The sequence below is a fragment of the Halichoerus grypus genome, chromosome 10, assembly GCF_964656455.1.
Source record: "Halichoerus grypus chromosome 10, mHalGry1.hap1.1, whole genome shotgun sequence".
NCBI classification, from domain to species: Eukaryota; Metazoa; Chordata; class Mammalia; order Carnivora; family Phocidae; genus Halichoerus; species Halichoerus grypus.
The window spans coordinates 4813507-4835840 of record NC_135721.1 but is presented as its reverse complement, the minus strand read 5'-3'; the positions used below and the strand labels follow the sequence as shown (position 1 = coordinate 4835840).

General features: G+C 45.4%; 1 protein-coding gene across 1 annotated transcript; it reads right to left on the bottom strand.

Moving 5' to 3' along the window:
- Positions 1–1773: 1773 nt before the first annotated feature.
- On the bottom strand, positions 1774–20222 carry RSAD2 (radical S-adenosyl methionine domain containing 2). The gene is made up of 6 exons (XM_036114536.2): positions 19781–20222; positions 13248–13409; positions 10436–10665; positions 7282–7431; positions 6463–6495; positions 1774–4394 (listed from the first exon to the last, which is right to left on the bottom strand). Exons 1-6 carry the CDS (start codon positions 20130–20132, stop codon positions 4230–4232), a joined length of 1092 nt encoding a protein of 363 aa, XP_035970429.1. The 5' UTR covers positions 20133–20222; the 3' UTR covers positions 1774–4229.
- Between the last annotated feature and the right edge of the window lie 2112 nt (positions 20223–22334).

Here is a 22334-nt window from a genome sequence, read left to right as displayed (position 1 = left end):
CACAGGTGATGCCCTGGGCTTGGGACTGGCGTCTGAGGAGGGGTGTGGGGCAGTCCTGTGGGCTGAGCCCTTACCCTGAGCACCCATTGCTGTATCAGGCACGTACGTCAGAGTGGAGGTGAGTTATGGGGCCCCCTGATCCTGGAGAATTGCTCGGTGGTGGGGAGAAACCTCGCATTATCGAACTGGGACCAGAATCAGACAGGGCCAAGTCAAGATGGCACTGAATGAAAACAAATCACTTTTGGGCTGTTTCCCAGGTCCTCCAGGAATGAGCTTGCACAGAGAAGCTTTATTATTATTATTATTATTATTATTATTATTATTATATTTTTTCTGGATAAAGTGAATTCCCAGAACGTGAGATATATTCACATTCATCAACAAATGTGTAAGCAACTCAGAAACCAAAGCCAGTGATTTTTTCAAACCAGCTGTGGTTTTTAGAAGGACATTGAATGTCTTCTCATCTATTAGTGTGAATTGTGAGGAACTGGCGGTTCTCATTAAAGTATAAGAATGCTAATTGGCTTTAAAAACCTTCAGAAGATTTTATGTGGGAAATAAAATTGAGAATGAACTCAATTCTATTAAAAAATATCCTGACCAGAAAGACGTGAAGTAAATTAGCAGTTAACTCTAGGTGATACAATTATGGATAATTTTTATTTTCTTCATTTTGCTTTCCTCTGTTTTTCAAATATACTCCAAATATGTATTATTTTTAGAATCATGAAAAAAATGTTAAAGTCTTTCTGATTGTTCAAGCCCATCTCAATAGCATCTGAGTTGGACTTGCTGTGTGGGTTTTGTGTGTAATCCTCCCTTTCTTTCCCCCTGACTGGGTAGGGCACTTAGCAGCAGAAGCTTGACATGGAGTTGTGTGCCCCAATTTGTGGCCCAGACACAATGATCAAGGACTCAAGCTGCCCCCTTGAGACTCTTTCACGGTCTTCAAGGCCCTGGATCTGACCCCTGTTCTCTGGGGCTGGAGCTAAGCACAGGCCTCCAAGAGGATGAGGGTAGTGAGGTCATATCCTTCCTGAAGAGGTGAGTGCCCTAACCAGAGGTCAGGTGCAGGGGCATGTCTGAGAAAATGTTGCATGGCCAAGGAGGACCAGTCCAAGTCTGGAGGGCACCAGGTGGACACTGGGGCCAGGAATGCAGAGTCCTTGGCTCTAAGAGCCTGGAATTGAGAGCAGAATCAGACAGGGACAAGTTGAGATGCCCTGAATGAAAAAATAAACCAGTTATGGGAGGGATGGAAGGCAGGAGTGCTGGCTGGCAGGGGAGGTGCTCATGGTTCCCACCCTAGGGGAGCCCATGCAGGGCAGGTGGATGCAGGTAAGGAAGGGCTCAGGAACTGAACCGACAGCTAGGAACCAGGGTGCTAGGGGTGAGCTCTGCACCTCCTTGGACTCCAGTGTAAGGTGCCTGCCTGCCCCTTGGATGGCTGACCAGCTCACACTCAGAGCAAGGAGCTAGGACCACAGACGGAGGGTGGTGCTGTCCCTGACACCACCAGGTTTTGGACACCTGGTCCCCAAGACGCTGGCTTTCATTTTAGAATACAAACGGCATTTTCCCCAGTGACTCACCTCCACTCTATCTTGTTGCTGATTGGGTTGCCTAAATGTGCTTATTAATTATTGATAACCTTGTTGATTTTTAAATTGTACTTGCTTTCAGCAATGGCAGTTTGTAAAAACACACAATTACTTTAAATATACACCAAGGAGAGGCTTCATTACATTGACCCACTGAGAGAGAAGGCACTGTATAAAAATATTTTAATATATTACAACATCTTACAATACATCAGACCGATACTCAAGAGCAGCACATATGAAGAAAAAATATATTTTTCCCCCAAATTGAGACCTCTATACACTCAAGACAAAGCCTTAAAATCTTACAGCATGGTGAGTCTCCCCCATATCACAGCTGATTAAACAGTCTTTCAACAAGAGGGCAGCCAACAAGAAATCTCAATGAGGCTCTATCAGACTTTCTCCCCCTTAAGAAAAAGAAACATTTAGGTATTTTAAACATTGCAAATCCTGACAGGGCATCGGGCAGGGGAGGGCTGGTATCAAACCAGTTGGAAAAATATTTAAAATACTTATTTCTCAGGTGCAGTTGTTTTGTTTCATTATGTTTTAGACTTCCCTTTGGGAGGAAGAGTTATACAATTCCCCACATTTTGAATTTGAGTGAATTTGAGAGAAATTCATTCCAACTCCGAGGTTGCGGGTTTCCCATCTAGATTTCGTTTCAAATAATAATGATTGAGCCCCCGCTGTCTACCAGACAACATCTTCAGTGCTTCCACATCCGTGATCTTTCTAGGCTGAATTTGCTCTTGCTGAATAATGTGAAGATCAGCAAAGTGCTCTCATGTTACATTAAAAAAAAAAAAAACCTTTTATGTTTATACTGATTATATTAAGCCATACAGGAAAAAAGCTTTCTAATTCATTTTTCCCTTAAAATATAAAATAAAATAAAATGGAAAATGCATGATAACCCATCTTTTTTAAAAAAATTAATTAGTTAATTAATTTTTAAATTTTATTTATATATTTATTTTACCCATTTATGTTAACCCTGTTTGAGATGGGACCCAAAAACATTTCAGTTGAATCATAGTGACTTAAAATCTGAAGTATAAGTATCTTTTCTGAGGAAAAAAAAATTACAAAAACCAAACTTTCAAAACCACCAAGTCTGGAAACTGGATGAAGTGGTATTTCTGTATGGCTGCTTAATGGACTCAGGCAACATTTACTGCCACCTAGTGACCAACACTGGCATGGCGGCTGGATTAAAATTTTTCTATGCTTGGGCAAAAAAACTTTCCATGATTTTGTTTTCTGAAACAATGATATGAAATTATTGTTTTCCAGGCAATGAGATACCGTCCAAATTACATAAACAAACTGCATGTGATATTTCCACAAGGAGGGGACTTTGTTTCCTGACCCAGTTTAGGTGACATTTTCCCAAAGAAGCTGTGAAAGGAAGGCACAGGATCTTCTCCTATTGACCCAGATTATATCCTTATATCAAGTGATTCAGAATTAGTTGAGATATATTATATTGTGCCATGGCTTCATTTACGTAAAATCCAGGTACGTTCTAGATATTTCCACACATTCTTTCCCACACACTAGCCCAGTGCTTTTTCCTAACACATGAGGCCGATCTAGTAAGGTGTCATTTCTTTTTTTTAAGATTTTTTTTTTAATTCATTTGAAAGCGAGAGAAAGAGAGAGAGACAGAGAGACAGAGAGAGCACAAGCAGGGGGAGCAGCAGAGGGAGAGGGAGAAGCAAACTCCCTGCTGAGCAGGGAGCCCGATATGGGGCTCGATCCCAGGACCTGGATGGAGATCATGACCTGAGCTGAAGGCTTAACCATCTGAGCCATATGGTGTCACTTCTCAGAGATGTGGGGACAACTGTGTTCATATGAATTCATGCATTGTTGCTAGGCAGACTCAGGGGGCAGGAGTAACAGGTTCATAGGCAACCCAAACACCGACCCCGTGTCAACTTTGTCACAAGATGTAAAGGGTTTGTTGGTTTTGCTGAGGCTCTTGGAAGAAGAAGGAGAGCAGCAGAGATAGCTCACGTTCATGGAGTAGGCAACATGGGCCAGGGGTCGCGCAGAGCACAGGCAGACGAACGATCTCCCTCTAGGTACTTACTGAAAACTGATGAGATGATCATTTCCTACTCTTTGAAACATCTGCTGACTATTTCTAGACTTCTGGGTAAAAAGTCCAAGACTTCAGTGGTAGAAAGACAGAAAGGAAAGAGCATTGCGACAAGCAGAATAATTGGGGAAGAGCTTTTGTAATTGCTCTAGGTATGAAAATTGGCATCTCAATATTTAGCCGGAAATAACCCTGAGTCTATCAAATGAAAGGACTGGAAAAAATAACACCAAATTGGGGAACATAGGAGTCACAGAAAACACTGCTCAAAGAACCAAATCCTAAATAAGCGAATTAACTAAAGTTAATGGTTTTGCATTATCATGGATTTCAATTACCCAAGTGATTTGTGTGTTCAGTTACCACAGATAATTGGAGAGCCTGTGCAACAGAAAATCACATCTGGGGCCACTGCAAAATGCCTACAGGAAGCGCCGCTGCCGGAAGTTGCCACATCTTGAGTCTGAGCAAGAGTCCCCAGGGGTGGGTTGAAGCTTGCTGCGCTTTCGGCTCTACCAGTCCAGCTTCAGATCTGCCTTGCTCCATACATATTTTCCTCCTCGCTTCAGAAACATCTTTTCATCAAATCCACTGAATTTGATAGCTTCTTCTACCCCGACATCCAGGATCGACTTGGAAGGGTCCTTCCGCCCATTCCTACAATTCAAGAAGCGCATCTAGGAAATTCAAGACAGAAAGGGGATAATTTTATGAATTCATAATTAGGAATTATGAAACTCAATTTTGAGGATTGATCCAGACTGATTTTTGTTAGTGCAGTCAGTTCAACAAATATTTATTGAAGGCTGTGGGCCAGACACCATACTGAGGAAGCTGACCTCCTTGAAGACCCTTTCTCTATTCAAGCAGCTCACCTTAACTAACATAAACACATTAGATCAATTAAGTGCACGATCGACCGAATTATACACATGCCGCAGCAGGTGCATGTCCCTCCATGGGGGAGGGGTGATGTTCAGAAATTGTAAGCTGGAGAGAACAGCGTTATAAAAGCACAGACGCATGGAGCAGGGTGGTGTCTTTGGGAAATTGCAGATAGATGATATTGTGGAGTGAAAACAGTTCATGCATAAATATATAGGCATAAAATTAATAAAAACTCTTTCGAGAAAGGGAGAAAGAGGGATAAGGAAGGAAGTACAAAGGCAGGCAGGCACCAGGTCAAGAAGTGTCGAATATGCCCTGTCAAGGGTCCCAGTTTTCACCCTAAACTAAACACCTTATAGGCAGGAATGAGATCTTCACACTTCTTCTGACCTATGTCACTAAGTATCTTGTAGGAATACTTGTTGAATCAAAATGTTAAATTACCAAAAGCAAATTTTGGTTCCACTATGTTTGTGGCAACTGTGTGGAGACCAGAGAGTTTGTGGAGGAATCCCCAGCCAATCATGATACTCCAAAAATAAAAAATGGGGTGCGGAAGGGGGGCTTAGTCAATCAAGCATCCAACTCTTGATTTCGGTTCAGGTCATGATCTCAGGGTCATGAGATTAAGCCCCGCTTAAGATTCTCTCTCTCCCTCTTCCGTTGACCCTCCCCCTCAGCCTCCCTCCTTGCACACACACACTCTCTCTCTAAAAATAAAAAATTAAAAAGACAAAAATAAAAATAAATTCTGACTTTTCATTTCTAACTCGAGCCCACATGCTGAACATTAGTGCTTTCCCCTTATGCTCCATAAAGGAAGCTCATGTTGAGAAACAATGAAATGGTTGTGAAGCATCATTGATTAATTTAAAAATAGGAAAATACCAAAAGTCAAAATAAATATTTCTCAAAACACCAAATTCCATGTATACATTAAAGCCATTGTTCTTGTTGGAGCTCATTTCTTTCTTTTATTAAAAAAGATTTTATTTATTTATTTGAGAGAGAGAGAGAGTATGCACACACACAGAGGGAGAAGGAGAAGCAGGCTCCCCCACTGAGCAGGGAGCCTGTCGTGGGGCCCAGCACCCAGGACCCCAAGATCATGACCTGAGCTGAAGGCGGGCGCTTAACAGACAGAGCCACCCAGGCGCCCCTGGAGCTCATTTCTTAGAAACAGGTCTGCGAATGGACTTGTTCGTCCTATACTAGAACTATTGGCAAAAGTTTACGAATCTAGCCCCCTTCCCCCAAAAAAAGACAAAGGAAAGAAAAAAGTGATTTGTTTTTCAAATCTGAGAAGGGGTAGGTTTTCTTTTTTCTCCGTAAGGCAGAGGTGTAACAATGCAATCAGCGGTTTGGAGAGAGGAGCTGTAACCGCTGCTCACCAAAGCCAAGACTTATCAGTCAGAGCCGAGCTGGCAGCATCCGAGGTGTTAAAGGTAATGTGAAGTGGGAGAGGACCTCCCTCCAGAGCACCCTGGGATCCCACTGCCGGGGAACTCCCAGCCCAAGACGGCACGACAGAGGACTCTGCTTTCTTTGCAATGTCAGATTCAAGGGGATATCCACGGATCCATCGCCTGGGGTTGGTGCAAATACAGGGCCCAGGTTCAAGCAAAGTCCTGCCCACGTGCTTAGCTCGGAACCCACCCAGTGCGGGAAGGGCTCTATAATATGAATGCTAATCAGTGACGATAAAAACATGAAATGCTGGGTCAGAAGAAAAATTGGGACCGGTTATGCTCATTATAGCTCAACTCTGGCATTGCGGCTTAATTAATTTTTTCTAATTTTTAAAATTCTTCTTATTTTAAAAGTTTTCAAATTTTATAATTCATTACAAATACTTACATACTCATCCAGAATAAGGTAGGAATCTTTCATCTGCAAAAGAGAAATTAAATACAAATGTAGTTTCAAGTGTATTTTTCAGTACGCGCGCTCAAGGGTCTGTCTCACAGCGTTGGTATATTTGTGCTTTATTACTTCGGGATTCTACGCTTCTTATATCCCTTGAGTGACTGGGTATGTCCCTTACAAGGCGATTGATCCGCTGGCGCCCCCATCCCCGCCTAACATACATCTGCAGGGGCATCTGTCTGTGTCTGTTCAGATTCCGGAAGCTGCCAGCAGGCTGGGTTCTCTGCCCCACTCTGACAGCTTCCCTGACAATGAAATCCCCAGGCTAATTTCCCCATTTCCTCAAGCCGTGGGAGACCCTTGTTCTGTATTCAATATTCCCAATGGCTGTTCCTACCCTACACGCAATTTCCCCCTTTTTCAATGTGTAAAGCTTTAATGCTATTCCCTAGGAGCTTACCTGAAGATTTTAATGTGACTTTCATTCCTTGGGACTAGTTATACCTTCTATAGGTATATGGGAGGTGTACCTATCCTCCTATAGGAGGCTGTCCCCGCTCAAGGCTGTGTCCCTGGAACAGCTCCCATTGTGGGAACAATGGGTGGACGCATGGTCCAAGGACAGGGGAGGGAGAAGGGCCGCTGAAGCTCCTTCAGAGGTCCCACAGCTGGAAGGTGACTGCACCCCTCCAATCCTGCCCGCTGAACCTTCTAAAGGAACAGTGTGTGGATCCCTCTGGGCTAGAGCTCCCTGTTTGGAGTCAATCTCAAGGTGTGATGATGAACCAAGCAATGTTTGCTTCATACAACCTTCTGGTTAGACTCGGGCACCAAACAGGACACCTCTTTGTGGCGGTCTAAGAATCCTTCAAATTCCTCATCGCTGATAACGAATTGCTGCGCTTCCCTCAGAGCATCCTCTCCAGAATTCTCCCCCTCAATCAGGAGACACTGGAAGACCTGGAAGATAAGGACGGTGTTTGCTTTGCAAAGAGCCTCCCACCATTTTTACCCCAAACTTCATTCCCCTAGACCCAGCGTCATCTCTTCTAAGCAAAGAAGACTGCTCTGACTCAGGAACAGTCTAGAAAGACATTGCTCTGGGGCCCTCAAAGTCAGGAAGTGCCAACCAACCATCCAAAAATACAAAACTGGTCTAGTGTATGTTTGATCCAGTCTGATAATCTAATTTTGCAGAACACCAAGTAACAGGTGTTCATTGCAGGGAATATGGACTATACAAAAGCATCAAGAAAATACATCATTTGTGATCCCCAAACCAAGAAACAAGTATTTTCAAAATGTTGTTTCTACTGACTTCAATATATCCTTATTAAGGCCTCTCGACTATGTAGTTTATTTTGCAGTTAATATACCAGGACAGTTTCCCAAAGCCAGTAAGAGTCTTCCAACATTCTTTTAAGTAAATAATTGTGTATGTGTGAATGTATTATTCCCTCATAAGGAATACCATCATCTGAGAAGGAAAAACCCTGTCCCAGGGACCCGCTCAAGGTGGTATGAGATGGCAGCTGATCAAACAGCCAGCACAGAGCCCGGGTCTGTGGGGTTTTCAAGGAAGGGGGTGATTATACATAGTGTTTAATGAACATTTTTGTCAGCTTAGAATTAATTGTAAAATTCCCTAACCCTTGCCTTCTTTGCTCACTCTATGCTCACCCCCTTCCTCTGTGCTCCCCAGTCCCTGCAGACCCTGGTCACACAGTGGTTTTACTATTTGCTTTCATGACTGTCTTGCTCAGTAGGCTGTGAGCTTCTAGGGAGGGGACACCCCTCATCTTTGTCCCCACAGCACCCAAGCCCAGTCCAGGCACAGGGTGGGGAGAGAGGACTAGCAGGGAGGTCAGAGGAGGTATCCACACGGGTTGGAAGCCCAAGCTGACTTGAATATCAGGTGGGTGAAGACACACGTGGGCTTTTCTCCCGGTGACTTTGGTTCCAGAATCTACCAGCTTGAAAGGAGCATGAGAAGCAGAATGGGAGGAGGGTGGTGGGATTGGTTGGGCAAGGTTAGGTGGGGCCAGCTCTGTTGTGGCTACAGCAAGCCTCCAGGTGACAACAAAGCCCTCTGTTGAGGAATACTCTGAGGGCCCTTCCCACCAATGCGTGTTCAGTGCTGGTGTACTGTTGACGGGGCCGGGAGCCCCGGCCCTCCCACGGAGGACGCGGCCTGGGCCGCCCAGGCACCTGACCCGAGGGCATTGATTTTCATCGGTTTGCAGTCTGCAGACACCCGTGATCTGAGGCGAAAACTGCTCTCCAAACAGGCAGTAGCTAACCTGCTCCCTCCAGAAAACCCAGGATTTTGAACAGGCAGTTCTGGAGTGAATCAGCAAGTGGGAGCCACAGCAGGAGTTATAAGATTGGAGAAGAAAGCTCTGAGATCAAGAAGCTACGAGGAGCTCCTCGCAAACCAAAGCCAGGAGGAAAAACGTATATACATATAGAGAGAAGCTGAAAAGAGAATAGTGAGGAAAACAGTAACAGCAGAAGAAGTGGGACAGAGATGGGGGATCAGGGAGGAGGAGAGTGATGGGCAGGTGGTTCTAGAAGGAAAGTCTAAGAACCTGGAGCCCAGCCTCTGGCCCTCATCCATCCCCCTTCCTGGACCACAGCCTCTGTTCCTCCCACCACACCTCTTTCTTTAGCTTCTCTCCAGTTCTTCTGGGTAGGGAGTGCGGGTCCAGGAAGCTGCTTTTAAAAACAGTTCCCTGAGTTGATTCTGAAGAACAGCCGGGGGTAGGAAACTTCAATGAAACTTTAATTTACTGTTATTTGTAAGTGTCTGTACATTGTGGGTGCTATAAATATACCTTGAGTTTGAACTTTAGACTTTTTAGTAGCTGATAGAGGGGTTAGTCCTAAAGCACAGATCTTGGCGAATTCACTTTGCCACAACTTGGGGATAGTGTTATTTAATATCTTCTTTTTTCTTTTTTTAAGATTTTATTTATTTATTTGAGAGAGAGAGAAAGAGTGGCGGAGGGAGAAGCAGGCTCCCTGCTGAGCCTGATGCGGGGCTCGATCCCAGGACCCTGGGATCATCACCTGAGCCGAAGGCAAATGCTTAACCGACTCAGCCACCCAGGCGCCCCTGCCCCAATATCTTCTAATAATTCAATGAAAAATGTATTAATAGAATTTATGAAGAACATTTATCCATTTATGAATAAGCCAAGAGTTTTAAGAAGAAATCTAGTCTTATTTTATATATATATATATACATATATTTATTTTTTTTAAAGATTTTATTATATTTAATAAATACATACAGGTTAGGTTTTCTAGGTTTTCATATTCTTCAGAACACCTCCAAGCACTGACTGTATCTTTTTTTTTAAGATTTTTTTTTTTTTTTTTTTTTTTTTTTAAGATTTTATTTATTTATTTGACAGAGAGAGACACAGCGAGAGAGGGAACACAAGCAGGGGGAGTGTGAGAGGGAGAAGCAGGCTTCCTGCGGAGCAGGGAGCCCGATGTGGGGCTCAATCCCAGGACCCCGGGATCATGACCCGGGCCGAAGGCAGACGCTTAACGACTGAGCCACCCAGGCGCCCCTGACTGTATCTTTTTTTTTTAAGATTCTATTTTTAAGTAATCTCCACACCCAACATGGGACTCGAACTCACAACCCCAATAATCAAGAATCTCATGTTCCACCAACTGAGCCAGCCAGGTGCCCCCTGACTATATCTTTTGACCTTTATCCTCCCAACATTCCAGAAGGGAATCAGTTCCAGTTTTTAGAGGGGAGATTGAGACAAAGGGAGTGTAAGTAGTTTAAAGTTTAAGAGAGCTGGAAGAAGGACCAAGGACCCGGTCTCCCGGCTGGCTCGGTCAGTCCAGAGTCCTCTCTCACTTGAACATTTCGGGTTTCAGTGTCACAAGTTTTTCGCCCGAACATTTTCTGAATTACACTCAGCAAAAGGGACACGGTACTTACTTTCCAGCGGACAGGGTTCAGGGCTTGAATCTGTTCCCTCATATCCTCGTCCACATTGAATCGATTAATGACAGAATTTATTTTGAAGGCCACTCTATAATCTCGACACCACGCCCTCAGTTTCTGAAGATTTTCCACGTGGTTCTTCTTTCCTTGACCACGGCCGATGAGGACATTGACTTGCTCATCAAAGCTATCACAGGAGATGGCAAGGATGTCCAGATACTCACCTGAGGGAAAGTGAGCACCTTTAAGCCTTTCCATTCAAGGACCAAAGCTTTTAGGCCATTTATATCTCTTTATGATAAAACACATCTTGCTTGTATCTAAGTTTTAATGTTTAAAAAGACTTTTCCTCATAGCTGCAACACTCACAGAAATGTGAATATACTTGGTATTTGTTTAAATAATCTTGAAAGACAATAAACATACACATCATGAGGTGATGGAGATACTCCCATTTGACCAACCTAAAATGGCACTTGTATGTGTCTGAGTGTTTATTGGCACATTTAAATGAGGTCCTTCATTAATTGCTACATCTGAATTATATCCCCTCCTCCTGCTCTCAGACTGTCTTGTAGGAGCCCTTGTGAAGAGAGAGTTAGCACAGCAGATCTGTTCGCTGAGTCCTCGCCAGTCTCTAGAAGAACATGGAACTATGATGGAGTTTTGGCCAATCCCTGCATGTATGGCCACCAGAATGTTCTCTATGTTTCCCATTGATGATGTGTCTATGTCTGGAGCAGTGCGGCATGTTTAATCAGCTTGTCAAGAGCTGTTGGGATTGGTGAACAAGATTCACGGTGTACCTGGTTTTGTTGTCGGGAGTCCTGAGTTGCAGCTGCCATGGAAGGGTACCCAGCAGTATGAGCCTAAGTGACCAGCCCTCTATAAAAGCCTCAGACCCTAAGAGTCACATGAGCATTCCTAGGCAAAAACATTCCAGACATGTCCCTATGGTTCACTGTGCGTGCGAGAAAGCACATCTTGTATGTCCTGGAAGGGAAGGACTCAGAAGCCCATGTCTGACCTCTCTGGACCCCTGTGATGCCCACTCCCTACTGGTTCTGCACCGCGTCCTTTGCTCTGATGAACCTTAGCCATGAGTCTAGTTGGCTACTGAGTCTTGTGAGCACTCCTAGAAAACTGCCAAACTTAGAGAGATGGCAGTTGATCCAAACGGCTCTCTTGGTCCACTCAAGCTCACTGACTCACCCTTGGTCCTTTAAACTGGAGGTGGAAGACTGGAGGCTTACAGACCACATAGTTATACATAAACACTGCTGTTGTTTTTCCCTCATGACATCTAACAATATTTCAAATTATTTGCAAATATTTAATTGGGAGATTTAAGATAGAACGTAGATTTCAGAATATGACAACACTAAGCCTACACTCCCACAGAGGATAAATGTCAATGGAAGCTCATGACTCACTTGCTGTCCGTCTGTCCACTATGAACAGAGCATGGTGCTTCTAATTCTTCATGGCCTCCCACTTGCTTATTATCTCCCTACTGAAGGGACTGAAGTGGGTTTTTCTTCTGCACCTCCAAATTCACTCATTCACATGGCCTCTCCCACGCCAGCATGTGAGCTCCTGATCCTGGATGCAGTGACCCGCAGGACCTGTTCTTCATACCACACTGGGCATGAGAGCCAGGGTCGGAGGGAGAGCGCGGCTCGGGGACACCGCCAACAAGCCTGACCGATTCTCCCCTGCTCACACCGTTCCCTAAGCCTTTCTTGCCTTTCTGAATCTGGTTCCCAGAGTTTACTTGGAAGCTTCTGACCCCATTTCACTTAGTGACTCCCCTCACAGACGTTTTGGTTCTCACACGTCATCTTGTAGTCTTCCCTGATTTACCTTTCCCAGAGACTTCTGAATTTGTCTTCTTGCTTCCCTTTCATCAGATGGGCTGCCCCGCCCTCATCCAGTCTCCCCTCCCCACTCCCATCTCTCCGTCATCTTGGGAGGGGTCAGAGACTTCCTGTGAGCAGCCTCAATAGAGAGTAAATGCAACCCCTCTTTCAGTGATGTCAAGGCTCCAATAGCTCATACAGATTAGAACAGAAAACTGTGCTCTAAGAGTTATCACTGTCTCCTAAAATGACAGTAGTAATAACAGCTAATATTTTCCACTGCTCCCTAAGTTCCGGGTACTGCTCTAGGGATATCTATCACATCTATGGAGACTCAGCTGTAAGGGAACTCCACGGTCTTAGGATCCGTGGTTTGCCATCCTGGCCGCAGAGTAGAATCCCTTGGAGCCCCCCCAAGTTGGTTCTGATATAATTAGTCTGGGATTCAGTCCCCACACAGATACTTTATTTAACTTTCTTCAGCAGCCAAATATGTAGCCAAAGGTGGGAAAGATTGTTTTAGTCCAATTGCTTCATTTATGAGACTAATAAAGTGATAGTTCCTTTAATATTTAAAAATTAAACATTAGTAGCAAGCCATAAGGTAGGGGTTGTGGAACTGTGTCAATGTTCCTTGCTAGCGGCTAAGCTAAGCGCTCAGCACCTGCTGAATTGGGATGCATAACATAGTTGTGCTAACATTTTGTTACCTGTCTTGCCAACAAGTTAGTCAACAAGTATAGGGCTCTAAGTATAGAGCCCCGCAGAAGGAAGCCTCCTAATTGCATGCATGGCTTGCAAAGGGATTCGAGTTTGGTGTCTCCTCCCTGCCCCACACCCTGCTCCCCGCGCCCCCTGCTCCCCCAGCATGCCTGGCCTAAGGCCCGGGATGCCCGGAACCAACAATCATAGCAGCGGCGACTGCAGCGTGATGCCAGGAAGCTCACCGTAGTTCTGGAACCAGCGCTCCCGGATCAGGCTCCCGTTGCTCACGATGCTCACGCTGGGCAGCCGCAGCTCCTCTTTACAGAACTGCACCAGCTTGCCCAGGTACTCGCCCCGGTCATGAATAAACGGCTCTCCGCCTGAAAAGTTTATCTTCTCCATCCCTGTGAGAGGTAGAACATGGATCTTTCCTTCTGTTCTCTTTTTTTTTTTCCACTGCACAAACACCCCTTATTGTTTTAATGACAAAAGTAATGTTTTCTCAAAGTAACAAAAAATGAAATGAAAGCTGCCCATTATCCCCAGCCCCCACCCCCCACCCATGGCTCCCCATGCTCCCCACAGGGTTTGGTAGGGGGGAACAAACCATGTCCGTAACCCGGGGCCTAACCTTCTCCCCTGCTTTAAAATAGATGCACTTTAGGGGCGCCTGGGTGGCTCAGTCGGTTAAGCGTCTGCCTTTGGCTCAGGTCATGATCTCAGGGTCCTGGGATCGAGCATCGGGCTCCCTGATCAGCGGGGAGCCTGCTTCTCTCTCTATCCCTTGCCCCTGCTCTGGCTCCCTCTCTCTCTCTCTAATAAATAAATAAAATCTTTTAAAAAATAAGAAAATAAAATAGATGCACTTCAATGTAGGGAATCAGTTACATGGATGGATGAGACAACACAGAGATGTGCAGGAACCCCCCTCCGCCCCATCCAGAATGTTCTTGCTTGGGGACTCAGCCTGAGACACCTCGGCATGCTGCGCTGAGGGGGACCCCGCCCTCTCCCACATGCTGGATGCCTCTTGGCCTGGAATTCTTGCCCTTTGGAAAAGCCCTTAGCAGTTTCCTGAAAAAATGCAAAATATGAATGAAGATGAGAACTTACATGTTTCCAAATGCATCCCTAAACATTAGTTTGGCCAGGTATAGTACTCTGGGTGAAGTCACTTTGCCCTCAGTATTTTAAGGGCATTATTTGCTGTCTTCGAGGTTTTAATATTATTGTTCAGAAGCCCGATAACACCTTGATTTATAATCCCTTTTAAGTGCATGGCTTTTTCCCTTCTAGAAGCTTTCTTTCCAATGTCCCCAGATTTCAAGGTGATGTGCCTTAGCAGAATCTGTCTCTATTCATGGTTCTGGCCACTTGGCAGGTCCTCGGTCCAAAAATACAGCTCCTTCTGGTATGGGAAGTTTCTCATACTCTTTGAGAACTCCTACCTCTTCTCCAACGTGCTTGTTTCTCTGGAGGTCCTATCACTGGTCTGCTGGTGCTCCGGCTTGTAACCACCAGACCTTCCTGCTGTGTCTCCTGCGTCCCATTTTTCCAAGACCTTGTCTTTTAGTCTTTCTATTACAATTCTAATTTTAGAAATCCCAGTTTCCGTTCCCCAGACTCTCCCATATCCTCTCTACTTACCATCGCATTGCTTTTCTCATATGTAAATTTTCTCTCATCTCTCTGGGATTATCAGTTACAGATGTTCTGAAGTTTTCCTATATTCTCTTTGCTTATTTGTTTTGGCGTCTGCCTTTTATTTCGGTGTTTCTATTTGTCCTTTCTTATTTGAGTGACGCATAAAAGAGCGGAAGGGAATTTCTGTGATTGAGGAAGAAACCCCTCGACGGAGGGTTTTGCTATAGAGTGACAGAGAGAGAAACTGACTTATTCACTGGATTTTGCCCCACATACTGGGAGCCTTGGTCTTTTCTCTGGGCCATTCTGTTCTGCTGGAGAAGACTCTTAATCTCCTGCTATGCCGTACCCCCTGGCTGCCTGCACCCCAGAACGTGGGCTCTCACACCCAGCAGGCAGACTCTCACTCCCCGGTCTTCAGTATGGTGCTTTTCTTCTCCCTGCTCCCCCCGGGGTGGCTGAGCACAGCCTGGTGGTCCAGATTCTTCTGAAAATATGCCCTCTGCCATCTGCAGGACTTGGGGAGGGCTCTCCTCGTGGTGGGGGCAGCAGCGGATCTGCCTTCGGCCTGTTGTCTCGCTCCTGCCTCACCCCCTCCTTCTTGATCAATGCTGTACTTCTACATGATCAGAAGGTTCTCGTCTCTGAAATGCTCTGCATTCCACGGGCAGTCTGGTGAACCTCTGGCAGCCACCGCCCTGCCGACCCGTGCTGAAGGTGTCCAAGTGCCATCAGTCAATTCCAACAACTCCGTGTTGATTTCTTTGTGGGTTTGTTACCCTGCTTTCAATGATTCTACTGGAATTTTAGTGGAGCGAATGAAAGATTGGAGGGAATGGGGAAATTAACTCGAAGGTCCACAAGACTGTGAAATTTAGAATTTATACAGTGATATTATCATAGTGGGATTCATTTTTAATTCAGTTCAGTTCAACTCAGTTGAGCGAGTCTTTACTAGGCGCTCGGACTAGTGGTCACATCAGAGTGGGTCATTTCCAGGATGAACGCGGAATCCGTAAGCAACGGGCTCTGCCGAGTGAAGTCTGAAACCCCTGCTTCACTGCACGTTGGGGTGCTGAGGGCACAGGCACCAGACAGCAAGCTCAGATTAGAGACAAGCCAGAGCATGGCAAGGAAAGGACCCGGGTGACAAGCCACAGAAACACAAGCCCATGTGAGATCCAAGGAGGAAGCCTGGGACCCGTGAGAGCAGCAAACAGATTTGGTCACAGGAGCGAAATAATTAGAAGCACCAACCAGGCTAGCAGAGAGGGCTGGGGGAACTTATTAAGGGCCAAACAGCACATTATGCCGTAAAATTCCCCGAGAATGTTATTTGTTAACATCCGTTCAACAAACTTTGTACCTACTAAGTAACGAATACTGTGCTTAGAAATTTAATTCGTGCAAATTCACTGCAGCATAGCTTTTAAAATGCTGTCCTGACTCAGTTTCGAGGTCCTGGCTGACGGCTGGTCAGGTCCTCTTCTTGAGCAACCGAGGATGTCAACACCCCAAGCACCTGATCTACGAGGCTCTCTCTCGGGGCCACTGTCCTCTGCCCTCTGCCTCAAGCACCTGATCTATGAGGCTCTCTCTTGGGGCCACTGTCCTCTGCCCTCTGCCTCCCAGGGCCGGGGCTCGGACAACCGGGACAGCCCTTGTGACCACAGCTTGCTGAGATTGTTCAAATTAGCCCGTGCTAAGCTGACTTTGCCTCCCTATCTGTTCCTTCCTTGAAAACCACGCCGATGGGGTCACGTTCACAGTCCCCTCCCATCCTCACCCAGGACTTACTGTGTGGCGAGTGGCGCCCTGCCCAAGGAACTGTGAGTAACAAATTACACATCTCTTTCCAATTTTTCTCTCTTGATCTGCATCTGGCCTCCCCATACCTCACCCAAGGTAACATGGTTCAGGCAAGCATTTCATCCTGAAACTCATTCAGCAAGGAAGGAATTACTATCCTGGTTTTTGGCTGCAGGAACTGAAGCTCAGGAAGGTTCAGTGATTTATTCAAGATCGTAAGACTAGGGGAAAAAAATGGAGCTAGGATGGATGCCCAAGCTCCACAGCCTTCCATCTTTGTCAGTGGGGTTGCCCTTCATCCCAGCTCACCCAGAACAGCCCTGGTTTATAGCAGACCAAATGACATCTGCTATTCTTTTCAACACTGTCTTTCTCACTCAGATGTGTCTATGACCGGACAGTGATCAATTCCATCATCTCACTACTGAAATCCAACATGCTGGGAGCCTGCCGGTGTGACTGATGGTGATCATCATTAAGTAGAAACATCATTTTCGCCGAAAGTGTGGTGGAATAGGGTCAGATGAGCTGGAGAAGGTGATACGGTGTATGGGCCTGCAGCCCTTGATGAGTTTGAGGGGAAGATATAGAGGGGATGCTAGGAATAGAGCACCGAAGGAACGGGATGTAGGTGCGTAGTTAAGATCTTAGACAAGCAACAATTACTTCACAATGATGTTAACTTACAAGGAGCGATCGTATTACAGCACGGATCAATATCTGATGCTCACAGCGGCTAAATCCTATTCCGTCTTCTTCGTGTAAAAGCAAGAGAAGTAAATAATATATTGTAGAAGCATCGTCTGCCCAAGTAGTACGTTTTAAATATAATTTACATTTAACTTTACATTTTTAATCATCACCAAAATAGATTTTCCTCTATTAGCCAGAGATCTCACTTACGGGGCATATGACTTATGTTATACCTTGATCATTTTAATTGACTTTATTTACTTAAACCTGAGAAATCATTATATTAATGATAAATGTATTAATTATAACCATTATAGTTTATACTCTATTTAAAAACACCTGAGCATTCACTTATTTGTGCCATGTCGTAACTTTTTGAGGTTGGTATAGGCATTATCTGTTTTTTTTTTTTTTTAAGATTTTATTTATTTATTTGAGATAGAGCAAGAGTGAGAGAGAGAGAGAGCGCACAAGCAGGGGGAGTGGCAGGCAGGGGCAGGGAGCCCAACATAGCGCTTGATCCCAGGGTCCTGAGATCATGACCTGAGCCCAAGGCGACGCTTAACCCACTGAGCCACTCAGGCGCCCGGTATAGGTGTTATCTTGATTATCCACATTTTAAGGATTGTTAAACTGCTATTCAGAAAAGTTAAATGTCTTGATAAGTCTCACAAGTTTTAGGGCAAGAGCTCAAACCCTGGCCTTGTGAGTCAAGAGTCTAAGCTCTTTCCACGACACCAGACTTCCCTTCATTCATTCGTTCATCTATTAACCCATCTCTCCAAAAACATTTATCAACCCCCTTTTACATTCTAGATAACCTGCTAGGCACAAAGATACATAGAATGCTAAAATTCCACCTTGGAACTCAAACTCTTTGGGGACCCAGATATCAAAAACAAAACAAAAAACCAAAACATAATGGTATAATTTAAAAAGTGCTCTAATAGGGGGCGCCTGGGTGGCTCAGTCAGTTGAGCGTCTGCCTTCAGCTCAGGTCATCATCCCAGGGTCCTGGGATTGAGCCCCATGTTGGGCTCCCTGCTCTGTGGGGAGTCTGCTTCTCCCTCTCCCCCTCCCTCCCCACTCGTGCTCTCTCTCTCTCCCTCTCAAATAAATAAATACAATCTTTTAAAAAAAAAGTGTTATAATACATATTTGTAACAGGCGCCAAGGGATCACACATGAGGGAGAGAGGACATTCCAGAAGGAGAAGACAGCATGATCACAGGCTTGATTTATGCAGGTGTTGGGGGAGAATGGGTGTAATATGATGTGCCTATAGCATTGGGCACTTGAAACATTGGGGTGGAGGAACTTGATGTCCCAGTGGGGATAGCAGAGACAATTATATGAATTGCAGCAATCCAGGTGAGAAATGGGGAGACCCTGAGCTAGAGCCCACTGGGAACAGTGAGGTGGGTCTATACTTGGATGAACAGCTGTGGATGATGGAACAAATGTAATGGAGAACAAAATAAGTCAGACCCAATGCAGTGCAAATGGTATAATTTCATTATATAAAGTACGAAATCAGGCAAAAAGTATTGTCTGTTAGAAGACAAACTCATTGTTACCCTGGCAGGGGCAGGGCAGTGGCTGGAAGAGAGATACTTCTGGATGCTGTGATGTTCTCTCTCAAGATCTCAGTGCTGTTTATGTGGGTGTGGTTACTTTGTGAAATGTGTCCAGCTAAACTTTGGGCATGCATGTTATACTTCTGTAAAAAAAAAAAAAAAAAAAAAAGTTAAGCAAAGTGAGAAAAGGTCGGTCAGGTTGCTGTTACTAGCTTAGCTGGAGCTCGAGGAAAGAAAGGAAGACAAGGTGAGAAGGAAGAGCAGGTCTGGAGTGGACGATGTTGCCTTCGGAACAGCCAGGTGAGCTCTCTCTGAGACGCCTTCATTGTACTAACGCGGTGAAGTTCAGCACGCAAGTCTTGAGAGCAAAGTCATTGCCATATTTGTATTGTAAATAATTTCTTTAAAGTTTCATGCTAGGAGTACATACATGATTCAAAGTAAAAGACTCAAACATTGCAGTTCTTTTTTTTTTTTTTAAGATGTATTTATTTTAGACAGAGAGAGGGAGGGACAGAGTGAGAGAGAGAATCTCAAGCAGACTCCCCCCACTGAGCGCGGAGCCTGACGTGGGGCTCGATCTCATAACCCTGAGATCATGACCTGGGCTACAACCAAGAGTCAGACGCTTAACCGACTGAGCCCCCCAGGTGCCCTTCAAATATTGTAGTTCTTAAGTCAAAGTTCTTGTTTGTTTTCAACTTTCCTCATTAATAATTTCTGGAAAGCCCCAATCTATCAGTGCCTTGGACAAATTCAGAAAGTAGCACAACTTCCCAACCTGTCTCTTGGCACAAGCTGGGCGCACTGGGAGCCCGGCAGGTGCACAGACTTCTGCTCACTTGGAGGCTACAGGAGGGATGGGTCTGCCGCCCTGCTGTCTGCGCCAGCCAACTCTGGTTCTGAAGGCCTACGCATCCACCCCAAATTCACCCTAACACTCCGTCGCAAGACGGGCTGGGGAGCATCTCAAATTCTGCAGGAGCTCTCCCACCTGTGCCCGGCCCCAGCCATGGCTGCGCGCCGATTCCCTCCCAGGGCTGGGGACTCACCGGCTTCCTGCAGCAGCCGTAGCCCTCGCTTGGCCTCGGCCAGGGGCAGCACAAAGGATGTCTTGGCCGTGTGGAAGCAGAAGCCACACTTATAGTTGCACTGGCGGGTGAAGTGGTAGTTGACGCTGGTGGGCGTGGTGGGCTGGTCCGGACCCTCCTCCTTCTCCCCTCTGCTCTCCTGCAGTTCACCCCGGCCCAGCTGCAGCGGCCAGGGGCTCTTGCCCCTTGCCAGCCAGAGAGCTGACCTGAGCCAGAAGAACCAGGGGACCACGCTGCCCCATAGAGAGCTCAGAGGCTTCCTGAAGGCACTCAGCAGCTTTCCAGCAAAAGCGATGGGCATGAGCATCCACATGGTGGCCAGGTGCCCTGAGGCTGCACTGAAGCTCAGGACTCAGTTTATGTATGTGCTGGGGCAGCCTATCACGAGGGCAGGATGGACACATCTCTGACTAACTCTCAGCTGAGCTCAAGTTTCGATTTTCCTGTTCATGAAAATGAAAGTTGGCACAGGGCCAAGACCCAAGGCTCAGGATCAGGGCTGGGCATCTGCCTCTCTCTGCCTCACCTTTCACCTGTCTCCCGGGTCAACAGTAGCCTTCTAATTGGACACAGATCAAGACCTTGCTCTCTGTCCATATCTCCATCTAGAGCAGCAACTTGGAGAGAGATACAGGCACCTCTTCAGATGTATTACTCACGCATGATACAGCATGCAGGGGCTCTCCCCTGGCACCTTTCCCGAGGGGGGCCGCCCTAACAGTTCGTTATGGAAGTCAAAGAACGCAAAGTATGACTGACCTGTGCAGGCTGAGGACAGAACCCATTCGCCTCGGGGCCCCTTCCAGATCACAGTCAGAATGCACAGGCACATAATAACATTTACACTTAATCTGCCTTTAGTTATTCATCTTACGTATTTTCATAGTGTTGAAATGTAGACATTTACGTTTTCCTGCATATCTATTTATTTATAGTTTATTTTTTAATAATCTCTATACCCAGCATAAGGCTCAAACTCATGACCCTGAGATCAAGAGTCGCTCCTTCCTCCGACTGAGTCAGCCAGGTGCCCCATTTCTATTTTATTTTTAAAAGACCATGGGAAGGGGCACCTGTGTGGCTCAGTCAGTTAAGTGTCTGCTTTTGGCTCAGGTCCTGATCCCAAGGTCCTGGGATAGAGCCCCGCATTGCGCTCCCTGCTTGGCGGGGAGTCTGCCTCTCCTTCTCCATCTGCCTCTCCCCCAGCTCATGCTCTCTCTTGTTCTCTCTCTCAAATAAATAAAAGACCACAGGAAAATCAGATGCTTTTCTAAGATGGTTCTTTTTTTTTTTTTTTTTAAGATTTTATTTATTTATTTGACAGAGAGAGACACAGCGAGAGAGGGAACACAAGCAGGGGGAGTGGGAGAGGGAGAAGCAGGCTTCCCGCGGAGCAGGGAGCCCAAAGTGGGGCTCGATCCCAGGACCCTGGGACCATGACCTGAGCCGAAGGCAGACGTAACAACTGAGCCACCCAGGCGCCCCCTAAGATGGTTCTTAATTGTCAAGAGTTACAGTGGCTTCTTCCTTATTTTTACCGTTTCTTAGAAAGCACTGGCAAATTTTGTGCTGAACTTTTTTTCCTTCAGTTGTCTTTAATCAGAGTTGTGTTTGAACAGGTAGTCTTAAGTTTTCCTGAGACCTGTGGAAAGTTGCAACAGTCCTAGTGGGGAAGCTTCTGGAGCCGTGAACCCAGCTCATCATTTACTATGTGATTTTGGTAACTTACATTATTTCTCTGGATCTCCATTGCCTCGTCTGTAAATCCAGCTGTCTCGTGGGATTTTTTGGGAAGACTGAAAATTCTAATGCATGTGAATCACATAAATTGGGACAGTGTATGGAAGACTCTAAGTGTTCAGTTAGGGTTGGCTATTGTTTCTCTAGTAGTGTTATGTTCTGAATGGAAACAAAGATGACTTTCATTTTACTTAGAAAGGAAACTGAAAGCAAATTCACCAAAATAGCAAGCCTACGTGTAATGATTTCCAATTACGCACTGGTGGATAGAATCCAAGTGCTTGAAATCATCTTAGCCAAAAACATTTCGAAATATCACCATGGTACGATAATCAAGAAATACTTTTTTTTCTTTCTTTGCTAGATCACATGTATATGAAGAAACAAAAACCAAGTCAGTTTACATTTCAAATCAAAGCAGCATGGCACAGAGGAGAGCCAATGTAGGCTTTTCAAGCTAAATATTTTAAGATTTCAATCCTAGTTCAGCCAGGAATGTTTAATTTTGGGTAAACTTCTTTACCTGCCTGATCTTGTTAACACATCTGGGAAACATGGGTATTAATATTACACTCACCGAGGGCATTGTCAGGATTAAATGACCTAACGTATGTTAAGTACAGAGAGTGCTGCTCGTATAATAAATTAGCAATAGCTAGCCCACAATCCAGCACTGGGTACCAGGCATTGCTCTGCACTTTGCATGTACTAACTTCTTTTACAGCTGGGGAAACTCACCTCACACAGGGAGTAAGTGTCTGAACTGGGATTTAAA